Raw genomic sequence first — 12,580 nt, forward strand, 5'->3', positions numbered from 1 at the left:
ACAGACATAGCATGCATTCTTACTTTCATATATGGCACATTAATTTGGTACGTACGTTCTGATGTTGTTGTGAGGTCTTATTCCGCATTAGAGATAGTGTTTTGATAGATACTTTGCTTTTTCCAGTTGAGGTGGAGTTGATGTTTTAGTTGCCCCCCCCCCATGTAAAGCGACTTTGAGTACTTAGAAAAGCGTTATATAAATCTGAGGTATTATTATTATTATTATTATCGTGTCTTTAGCTAAATTCTTACACAAGCCTGCCTGTTCAGTCAGGAAAATCAGCAGTGTTAATAAAGTGAACAAATGTACAAATGTACACTCTAACAGTAAAACTTACACTCAGGATTTTACGGTGTGATAAGCTCAAACAGCTTATGGCAGAGCTAATGGATATAGCCTGTTTGTAGATCTGTTGCCCTGTTCATAGACTGATTATATTCTCCACTGAGTTGACAGCTGCTGAATTGCTCTCACCTGTTGTGCTTAGCTCTCAAACAGTGTTGCCATGTCCGCTTATTATGCGACTTTTGGCTTTTTCTGTAAAGTTGCTTGTAAATATTGGTGGTTGCGTTTTTTTCTCGAGCTTGTTTCTAAAGTGTTGTTGCTTGCTTATTTGGGATTGTTTCCTAATGTTCTTAACCCAGTGGTTCTTAAACATTTTCATGGCATTGGCCCCCAGATTAATATGTATTTGTCAGTGACATCTTGTAAGAAAAAAAATATTATAATATTTTTTTATAGTGATGCGACACGCTGCGAGCTTGTAGATCGGCTATTTTCAAAATAGTCGCTTCTTTTGGGCTTGTTTTCATAGACCTGGTTGCTTATTTCTCTCTCAAAATCAGGCAACACTGCTCTCAAACAGAACAAGTCCCCAAACAGGATCCTGTGACACTCACACAATGCACGGTGCCATTCAAGTGATTGATATAGAGGGAAAATGGTTGTGTTGCTGTTCTGCTGTTTTCTTTGCTTTTTCACTTGGTTGGAAAAGCTTTAGTGTACCATTGAGGCACTCCCTTGCCATTTTGTGGGACAAATTCAACATTACAATATTCCATGCATTTATATTTAGATTGCACTCAATGGTCTAAGGAGATATGTTGATATTGTTTATCTGTGTTCCGGCGGTAGATTGCATCTAAGTACAGTAGTTATTTCAGAGGAGATACAATGTGGAGGGGTTTTTGGCTGCGGGGTGAACCCTATTTGCAGTTGCTCTGCATTATTCAAATGGCCTCCTTTTTTTTTCCAAAGGGAGAAGCGGGAGGGAGTCCGTTTTTCATTGCATGGAAAGCCGGTTACAATCACCCACCACCACTTGACAGCAGAAGACAGCTCATTATAAAACAACCAAAAACCCATGTTTGATGTTGCTTCTTAGTGAGGGAGGCACAGCTACATCAAGCTATCTCTCGCTGGACTCTCCTTTATAAGGAAATACTGTCTCCAACTGGTGGGGATTTGATATGCCTGTAGTACCAGACGATGAGGGAAATGGATTTTTGCTGAATTTATCAATGCCATAATACAATATATGCAAAGGATATGAAAAAAATGTGTGTGTCTCATTTAGTTTGTTTACACTTTGAGCTGTGTATATACTTTTTGTGTGTGTGTGCGTGTGCGTGTGCGCGGCGTGCGCATCTAGAAAAGAAGATGCACAATGAGAAAAGGGAGTATTAGAGAAACATTCATTCATATATAGGTCTAGTTATATTGTATTATATTGTATTCGTACCTCAGTCAGATCAACTCCTTACACTTGATCTGGCCCTATATTCCAATATTTACTTTTATACTTACGTTTACTTTGCTTATACACTCCCTTTCATTTGATGTTTTTCCCTTATCGTGTGTGTGTGTGTGTGTGTGTGTGTGTGTGTGTGTGTGCGTGTGCGTGTGCGTGTGCGTGTGCGCGTGCGTGTGTGTGCGTGTGTGAGAGCAGTGCACTAAGTCAAATTCCTGAAAAATTGTTGGCAATAAACAGATTCTGTTTGTGATACCTGTGTACATCTGTATATACAGAATACATTTCCAGAGTGGGGAGAGTGTTTGCAAGATGCTAGCTTACAGGCTGCTTGGCCTGCAGATAGGCACACAAAGACACACACAGATGTTTGGTAAATGGTATATTGAACTAAAGGGAGACTACAGTCCCTCTAATGTCTGCATTTTGCCTCATAGACACATCTGTCCTCCAGATTTCTCTGCTTGTGTAATAGCCTGCTCCCAGCACTCCACTCCACTAGGTAACAAGCACTTTAGCCATTAGTCCTTCAAATGGAAACACTTTTCAAACATCTCTGCTTTGCTCTCTTTCCACAGAAAATGAAGTTCCTCAGATATGAATGTTAGTTTCAAATCATGCTTTAAGGTGATTCAATCAACCATAAGAAAGAGAATACAAAAAGTTGTAGTAGATGCCAGGGGTGGAGCATAACTTGATATGCAAGACAGTCCAACAGAATGCTGCTTATACTGAACTAACCGCTGCTAACCTCGATTTGTTTAAACGCCTGTTGTAAACATGTACGGTAGCATGTCAAAATGTTTGTTGTATAAACATTTGTAGGACAACTATTTCATTGGATTTCAATAAAGTGCTGTGGCTTCAGAACCGGTATTGTTACACAATTTCTATAGGCTCCAACTCCTTTCTATAGGCTCCAATTCCTATAGGCTCAATTTTTTTAAGCCACACAATCTCATTGGTAGATTCTTACCTTGACCTTAACCACACCAAATCCATGCCTTAAACTTAACCCTCTGTAACACATTGTCTAAACACAACAATTGTAACGTCTTACCTGTCTCAGGTTGACTCCGTTTACTGTAGCTCTGCTATGACACTGTCGGTTCAGGAGCCACTACCAAAAAAAAATTGTTGCTTATATAAAGGGCTTGTTCACTGACTCACTTGCTATTATGAATTCCTTTTATATACACTACAGTACCAAGGCAATTTAGTTATTAAGTTTTCAAAAACACAAACATATAAAACAAAAAGACAAACAAACAATAGACATCACACATGTTGCCAAACATCATCTTATATAATAATAAAATAAAATAGAAGGAGGGTACAGGTGCTGTTCAATGTTATTAAATGTTAGTACATGAAAACTGAAAAAAAAAAGTTGTTCAAAAGGTTTTAACTCGTTCAATTCTTACAAACATTTTCATTCATATCATCTCACACATAGTACCTTCTCCCTCGATCGTATTTATTGATGCATTTTTAACACAATTTTTTATCATTAAGATGGCTCAAAGACCCACAGCCACAGTCACACTTGATTAACCTCCTGCCAGTTTGCCAGGAAATTATCTCCCATATCAGACGGCTCCCACGAGCCCCCAAGTGTTTATTTGCATTTGAGTGTATCTGGTTTTACGATGCTGCTTGACCATATCTTGTAACAGAGCCTCTAGGCACATGCAGTACCACTTAAACCCATTAAGACCTGAGGCCGATTCTACAAATTTGCCTTCTTTAAATCAGTAGTTCTTCTCACACTTTAAAGATTTTTCAAAAATGTTCAAAAATAGCAGATGTACAAGCTCGCAGCGTGCTGTGAGCTTGTAGATCTGCTATTTTTGAATAGCCAATGCTAAAATCTAAAAATGACACCGATGCTTTCCCGGTTTTAATGGGTTAATGGGTTTTAATGGGTTAAAACACCTCTGTGTTGAGTACTAGATCTGATTTTCATAAAAATTCAGAACTAGTATAAAAGCAGTATAAAAACTATAAAAATTCGGATCATTAAATTATTCCATTTATCATTCATATACCAACCTTTATTTATTCTATTATGATGTGTGTATGAATTGCATTTTATTTCTCCTGGTCTCCCTCGCAGCACGAGGTGATAGCGGTGTCGGAGAAGGTGATCGTGCGGTTGGGGGACCTGGTGAAGTGGACGGTACAGGACTTCTCAGGATGGGCCCACGGGCTGCGGGCAGAGCCCCTCAAGCCCTCCGTGCTGCGGGAGCTGGGGACCAATGGCAGGAGAGAGGCCCTGCATCGGTACCGCGAGAGCACCCTCACCAGCGGGCTGAACTTCAGGGACATCCAGAAGGAGAGGGCACAACTAGGTGAGGACCAATTACAGTAGGCTATTTTCACCCTCCAAAAAGGCAACCACAACCAGAGAACACCTTTCTATCGTGGATGGGTTGTTGTTGTTTTTTTTTACCATGTTTAGTACCATGTGTAGCCCAGCAGCACATCCATATGTCTCCCCTATTTTTTGCTGTGGTTGACATATTTTTCAAGGATGTTCTACTTTATATACCGTATAAATTGACACCATGAATACTTTAACACGCTATCTTAACCATACAAAACCAGTAAATGCTCTTGTATACTCATGTCTACTCGTGTCTTCTTCGTTTAAAAAGCATTGTGTTGACTGGAGCAATTCATTAATTTGTGTTTGGGATTCTTCCGGTTATAATGAGCTGAGAATGACACCAATAAGACAAAAAGGCAGCCTGGAGTTAATGCTAGCTCATCTGACAAGACAACACATGATACCACTACAGAATATTACCGCTCGTGCGTTCCGAGCGCATGACAAGACGAAGACGCTGTGCTAGAAATCTCATAATTCTGCTGGCAATGACTTTGTTGCATTTAAATAATTGACTCATAACAAACAACGGGCCACTATAATCCAGTGTCTACTCATATTCATCGATTCTGATCGTAATTGGGTGTGTATCTCGATGGGATTCAGCATCATTATAATGTGCATGTGAATGGCTCCCTCGGCAAGCGGCTGTATCCATCATGTGAATGGTTCCATTAGGTGTCAGTGAGGTGTTTGACTCTCACGTGGGGGTTTAGGGTTTCAGTGCTGCATTAACTATGAATCAGCTTCAACATAAAGCCTAATGCCTCTTGGGATGACTGACTCATAACCAATATGAAAAATAACAGCCGATATTTCAGCTGAAGAATGGGGAAAGAACATAATGTTCCCTTTGAAGCTGTTTTCCAATTATTATCCCTCCCTTTCAGATAGCTGTGATGTAACGTCTAATGCTGATTACAGTGGGGTGGGCATAATGTAGCTAAGCAAGCATCTCCTGCTAAAAATACAGCTACAGTTACAGGATATGCGTAAGTATGGCTCTTGTAAGCCAAAATGATTTGGGTAAAAAGGAAAGATTATTCTATTCCCTGTAGGATTGAGCAGTTTATGAATGTTCTGAAATTGTCTGCTTGGATCTTCAAGGAAGAGGAGGCTCTGGATGCTATATTGCCCTTGAATACACCCTGGACACTGTTAGAATCTCATACACAAAGAGGACAAGGGAATCAATAATGGACGCTTTGTCGTTCCACTACTCCACAAATCAATAGAATTTGATTGTGCTTGTGCGCGTGTGTGGGATCGCTTGCCTGCATAAATGTGTGTGTCAGCTCGCCTCTTAAGTGATGTGTCTGTTATGTTCCATATTGTAGCTATCCATCCATAAATGTGCTGTATAGTAGAGAGTTTATAGACTGATCTGTGGTCAGTGTAATGACCTCACGATGATGCCATTGTTCTGAGGCGTGTGTGTGTGGGTCTGTATGTGTGTAGAGAGTGTATTGCTAACGAGCGGCGCTGCCGTTAATGACTCCATCAGGCTGTTTCTAAATGCACTTGTCACTCTGATGGGACACTCTGCTGAGAATGTGCCTGCTCAGCAGAATGAGCTGTGGTTCTGGCAGGGCACCAGATGCACACACATACACACACACACAGTCACACACACACACGGATGCAGGCTGAAATTCACACTATACACTTGACAGTCTGTGGCGTGCATTCACTCTGTCATTTTTACGTTGTTCGCCAGCTCTTTGGCTTGTGGCAAGCGTTGGTAATCTAACAACGGGAAAGAGATACTGCTAGACACAGAGACAGAGTTACAGAGAAAAGGATATAGTGCTAGAGAGACAGGAGAGGCAGAGAGATAACTCATTTATCAAGGGTATGCATGCTACTCTGAGCGAGGGTTTGCATAGAAATATGAAATATGGCACTGCACTGCTGAATGAAATATTAATATTGTAGGAGCAGATATCCAAAGTGCCCTTCAAGTGTTCCTGGGCTCAATGTCCATAATTCTGTCGCAGCTGTTCGGACAGGTTTTTTTAGCCTGACTATTTCTGATTTATGGTGAAATTAATGTCTAATTTATGATGATACTGTTGCTTTGGTGGCTTGAATTTGTAAAGTGTAGACCCTGCCTGCAGTACCAGCTGAACCATCTATCCGCTGATTGTTATTCCCAGGCTAATGTGTAACTATGTCAGAGGAATTGGATTGTTCCCCATAACAGGATACTGCAGCAATCCCACAGGCTGCACAGAAAACCATTGTGAGCTAAAGAGTAATAAAGTGTGCCATTGTTATTGAGGGGAACTTAACTTTTTTTTTATTCCAAGAGCGTATCCTAACATTTCCTGGCACACTGCCAATGTGAATAAAGTGCACTGTTTTGGATCAGTCTCACAGACACTAAATGAAAAAAGAAAAGAAAAAAGAGGTAGCATTTGTGTTGAATAGCAGGATCAGAGTGGCATTGTTCTTGATCTATATTATGTGGGGCAACTTACTTTGTCATGGCGAACCAAGCCCGGTTTTTGTGCTTAGAAAATGGCAGGGCAGAAACCCAATGGCCCCTGTGAAACGCAAAGTAATTATTTTCTGAAACAAGTGACCTTGTCTGTTATCCCACTTGAATCGACCACTGTGATTATTTTTTCTTCTTCTTGTACTGTAAGTGCAAGGTAGAGAGAAGATTGGTGTTATAATTCAAGTACCATCCTGGGAGAAGTAATGCAGTGTTTCAGAGGCTGGCTGATTTGGCTGAGGCATTCCGTGTCACTGAGAATGATGCTGTCACACATATTATTGTCTGTACAGTAGTTTTTGGAGCCCATGCTGCAAAAATAAAAACCTGACGTCAGCAGAAATGCTGGCATCACTCCAAAAACCCTCCTGCAATAAGTTGCATCAGATCTTGCATGTATGCAATGTAATATAGTTTGACATAATATGCTCACTTCATTATCGATCCTGTGTAGTTAATATCAAATTTATAGTGCGATTTTAAACGGCAGTTAAAAAGCAAATGCAGGATATTCGCTGGAATGTTTTTTTTTTTCATTGAAGTGAGCATTAGCAGCTCTTTCTACAGTGTAGCCCACCAGGGATGGCTTGCCAGTGAAGTTTACATTCTGTCCCTCTATCTCTCCCCCGAGGACTGGCCTGATTTTCTTTCTTTTTTTTTCTTCTCTCACTGCCTTACGAAATTGGTTTCTGGTTGTATTCTAGCAGGCTGGGTATGGGAGAGCTGTATCTGCAGATATAGCATGGTGGATTGTACCGGCAGAATCAGAGAGAGCTTTGGGGACAAAAGAAAACAAAGGGAAGGTGCTCCTCTCACAGAAAAAGCTCAATAGGCTTACGCGCTTGTCTTCCTTCAATCTAAGGACTCAGTCAGCGAGCCGGTGATCGCATTCTGACTTGAGATGATGTGGAAGATTATGCCAGGTCATAGCCTGCGACTCCTGCCTTCAAAGAACAGCGCTGCTGCTGTGCCTGACTCCTGTTCTCACCTATCATCTGAAAATGCTTCACTTCCCAGCATTCTCATTATTGATGGGGTTCTGTGGTCGTAAAACAAAAACAAAACTATGTCCACGTAACGGAGCAAATAACCACTACAGCTACTGAAAAAAATATGGATTATATTGTTTATGATGCAAGCAAGCATTCACATTTACAGTTACCTGATATTGCCCTATTCTGTACTGTAAGTGAACATCAGAGCTGCAATTACATTGATTTGACCTGACGATGCAGTAAGACTCTTTGTAGTTACAGTTTCAGCACTGTCACAATATTCCTTCCAGTTGGATATGGAAGCACTGCGTTTCCTCCTGATGCAACATCTGATCTCTGTGCCAAGCCAGCCACATACATATACCACCGAGTCGATATCCAGACAATTTTTCAGTTTTGAACGTTTCATTTTGATGTAGTGGAGAGATTCGGTCACCCTTTCCAGGGCTCATTCAGACTGTTCCAGAATGTTTATACGGATACAGGCCGGCGATAAGGAAACAGACAGATGTCATCGTCTCATGGCTGATTTGTCTCGGTGACAATACAGAACGATATTTGAGACTTGCAGTCACTATCGCGTGCCACAAAAATGCTTTATGTTTCAACTGCAACACGGGCGGGCAGTAAGGCTCGCTTTCTCTGAGGAGATAAAGAGAATACAGCATGGCGACAGAAAAATAACTCTTGTGACCCTGAAAGAGAAAGAATGCCTATTACAGTTCTAGCTCTTTTTTTCTGTGTACAATGTGCACACCGTACTGTACTCTCTATTCAAGAACGTGCCAGATTGTATCGTTTGTACTTGATTTGCTTTCCGCCCCTCAGACATATTTGCCTCCCCCTTCGCGATTTCCACAGAACTAATTCTAGAAACTGTCCAAAATCCCTTTGAAGAAATTTAATGGAGTGTTTGTATTGATTATGTGCCTCTGTGCCTCTCTGCTCTCCAAGTCTCTGGTGGTTGGGGGGGGTGGGGGGCGGGGGGGAACTACAGCAATGTCTTCTTCATAATGCTCAGACCTGTACGAGAGAGAATCACAAGCTGTTTTTTTTTCTCCTCTACTGATCTGCTCATATCATTAATTCCCTTCTGACTGAGGTCTGGCCGGAAGCCAGAGAATTCTAAATCTGTAAGCAGTAAATTGTGTGGCAGGGTGGAAAAATCTATTAGATGTTTGAGCATGCCTCGAATTTGAATGTGTGTGAGCGAGAGAGAGATCCCTGTCCTGCCTTACGTTGTAATCAAGTGCCACTATCCTGGATTTGCTACTGTATATTCATTATTAATTTGTGGTATTTTATTTCCGGAATGTCAAATTAGGTGTTTTGGGGCTTGGCGTGGGAGGGGTTGAGCGCTGGTGGGGGGGTGGGTGGGGGGTGATGTTGGGTGGGAGACTGGTGGACAGTTAAACAATGAGAGTGGCCTCAGAGGAAATGAAGAGCTCTGTCTCTCCATTAGCTAGGTCTGAAACAACAGCTCTGTCTCTCTTTTCTCCATTAGTCAGGTCTAGAAAAACAGAGTAGCTATTGATGTGACCTCTGCTTAAGTAGTGAGAGAGATACAGAGAGAGAGAGAGAGAAAGGTAGAGAGAGCAGGGAAGAGAGAGGGGTTCTTTCATAATAGCTTATCTGTGTCTTGCAAACATTTCCTAATCTATTTATTTTTTATTCAATCGTTTTCTTATGAAAGGCACTGAAATATGCAATGCACATCACAAGATCATAAGATCTTATCTGACAGAAATTGAGAGAAACGCAGAGGACTAGGGACAGCCAGCATGCCTTTAATTAAATGGATTGCCTGCCAGTTCCACTTATTCTATGACTCATACTTAAATATTAGCCCACCACCACCAGCCTTTGCATAGAGATTTATATTCATCTCCGTCAAAGTGATGAGGTTGTAAGTGGTGAATTTGTAAAGCTTGTAAGTCTGATGCTCATTTTTATGTTTTACAGCACCATAGATGTTTCAATGCCAAAAAGTAGTTTTCGTACTTGTCACCCTGCATCTGATACTGTATGTCTGTGGTAGCACATTGTTAAACTCGAGCCTGATGTATGCTAAGGCGTAACATATCGCTAAACAAACAGAAGTTGTTTTCCACTGAAAATACATAATTCTTCATTTTGTCACTTCAGACACATAGTTCTGCAGAATCCCATTTTGCTCTCAGATTTCTAGAGAGACAATTACCTCGTTTATCTGATGAGAAGATTAAACACACAGTGAAAGCTCCAAAATGTTATTGCTGGCACACAAAAGGGAATGAAGCAAGTTCTGTTTTGAAATAGTGTAATATGTGAGATATATATATATATATATATATGAGTAATAGCCATGTACTGTGCCATACTATATACCACAAATTAAGTTGTCCACCTTCTGCCTTGGCATTGGATGGAATGTCTGTGCCACGTCAAGAGGGCACATTTGAATTGAATTGAATTGGATTATTGAACCAAGTTTAGAAGTGTTGGGCTGCTCAGTAAGCATATTAGACATCACAGACTGAACATTTAATACGTCTGAGTATTTCATGAGCTCACCAGTCCATATGCTTTATAAATAGTACATGTAAATCTGTACTCTTCTGGAGGTCTGGTGGCTGGTGGTTGGACCATATAAAAAACAACAAGAAGTGCACTGTTGACTGAAAATTCTAACCAGTATATTAGTGTCACTGATGGGAATAAAGCTTAATTGTCCAAAGCCGTTACTTTTGGGGAAATGGGAAAATAATCTGTTCCAATGGATGAATATAGTTATTTAGTCACAAGCTTAACCACGTTAAACCTGGTGTCCATATTTTGTGCATGTCATCATCAGAGGTGACATTTTGGAAAGATGTTAAAAAAAACTTTGAAATATTGTTGCATCACCATGAATTGAATTGTGATACTTTTGAGACACTCATACGACAAAGTATAAAAGGCATTCATAAAAATTAAAAACATATAATGTTGAAATATGGAGATACAAGGTTTCTGCCTGACAGCAGCGATACTCAAAGCCAGCAGCATACAAATTGAACTGTGAATGGCATAGGATTGACTGACCACCAGGGTACACAAACAGGAGTTCCCGCGAGTCTATTGAATGTGACGCTGTGGACAGTGGTAATTAAAGGGAAACTTTGCAGATTCTCAAACAAAATCCCATTGTTCTGATGTGAGAAGATCAATAATATAGGGTGGAGAAAAAAGGTACCCTGTGTCTCCACAAAATGTTGACGTTGCGAAATTATGACGTATGCACGTTTCACGTGGACCGCTCCAGCATGTCCAGCAGGGACACCGAGTTGTGGCTCTTGGCTTCGCTCCGCGGCCATAGTAGGCCTCCGTAGCCTGGGACTGGAGTTGAAGCAACGTCAACTTTTTGAGGAGAAATACACAGAAGACATAGAGTATTTTTGCCACGCGAGTTTATGGAGCTTCTTATAGTACATCAGAACTTTGGGTTTTTTAGGTTGCGTATTCTTGCCACACTAGTTTATGGAGCTTCTTTCAGTACATCAGAACTTTGGGATTTTGGTAGAAAATCTGCAAAGTGTCCCTTTTAAGAGATACTAGTACTGTATATATTTTTTGCACACAGTCTGAAACAAACATCAAATGTGTCCAGCATGAATCTTCCGTTCATTGTTGATCCGCTTGTGTCTTTGACAGAGCTTTGGTTCTGTGATTTCTAGCCTTGGAAGAGAGCTATATACATTATTAAGTGCAAAGTGCTGTTCACAACTGGTGGTTACACAGAAAAGATCCTATCCTTTGTGTTTCCTGAAATTAATTGTACATAGTGGTCCCACATGACTTAACAATGTTGTCTCCGCATTATTTGCTGACTTCCGCTACAACCCAATACAACAAAAACTATTATAGTACAATGCACTGTAGGAAGTAGATTATGTTCAATAAATACGATCCAGTTCAGTACTTCTTTCCTTTTATCTCATTTTCCCAGTGTAGTAATAACTAATGAGTAAATAGGAGCACATAAACTTTTACATCATGTACTAGACCTAATTATAATGTAGCGTGATGATAAAACACGCTCAGTCCAACCTATACCAGCGTAAACCCAGCACATGCGCTCATCCTGGCTGCGCTGGTCTTGATTCTCGACATCTATTTAACATCCATCATAATGTATAAGACACAACTGATCCCAGAGTGCCCCTTACTCAGACTGTAGCTCATACGCACTATGGAAGATAGACTTGTAGCTTTATAGAAATAACACAGTGTTCATTTCACTGCACAGAGGTAATGTATTTGCCCCCGCAGAGAAAGGTAATTGCAATGCAGCTGTGATAGATTCCAGACGTGTGTGTGTGTGCGTGTGTGTGTGCGTGCGTGTGTTGTGCACACATGTGGGCTGGTATAAATGCATAACAAACACACAAAACAACAACATATGATCTAAAGTGTGTTTTGTAAAATATGATCTAATGTGTGTTTTGTAAAATATGATCTAATGTGTGTTTTGTAAAATATCTCACTTCAGAGTTTGCAGTGTGGCATTGGTTGCTTTGATTTATTGAGCGCCAGGCCGGGTCGAGGGAAACCTACGGCTGAAAACAATAGATCATAGATGCCTCTCTGCCCTGTGTTCCCAACCTGTCAGTACATTTCCTTGTTATGTGCTGGGCTGAGCAACACTTGCCAGAATGAACTGCATTCACCCTGTCCTGTTGTTTCCCCTGATTTTTCCCGTGGTCACCCTCTGGTGAATGCTGCCACTTCATTTGACGTGTCCAAGGACAATGTTAATCATTCGAAATTAATAGTGTACGTAATTTCCGTCTCCTGGTGCAGAATGCATTGTCTAGCTGGTGGGATGGGGAAAAAAACATTGTAAAACTGACAGTGTCTGTGGCATTAAACATGTTTTAATGTGCGCTAGTGGAATTTAGGTACTGTAGATTTACTGTGCATAGGTG

General features: G+C 40.8%; 1 protein-coding gene across 1 annotated transcript in view; it reads left to right on the forward strand.

Annotated features, from left to right (window-relative positions):
* LOC308099949 (AT-rich interactive domain-containing protein 5B-like) overlaps window positions 1-12,580 on the forward strand; it is an 86,801-nt gene that overhangs the window by 11,230 nt on the left and 62,991 nt on the right. Inside the window, exon 4 of the mRNA XM_080448838.1 lies at window positions 3,870-4,104. Within this exon, the coding sequence (XP_080304964.1) occupies window positions 3,870-4,104 (235 nt within the window). The remainder of the gene's footprint in view (window positions 1-3,869; window positions 4,105-12,580) is intronic.

Source organism: Gymnoscopelus braueri (assembly GCF_963280865.1).
Source record: "Gymnoscopelus braueri genome assembly, chromosome: 14".
Lineage (NCBI taxonomy): Eukaryota > Metazoa > Chordata > Actinopteri > Myctophiformes > Myctophidae > Gymnoscopelus > Gymnoscopelus braueri.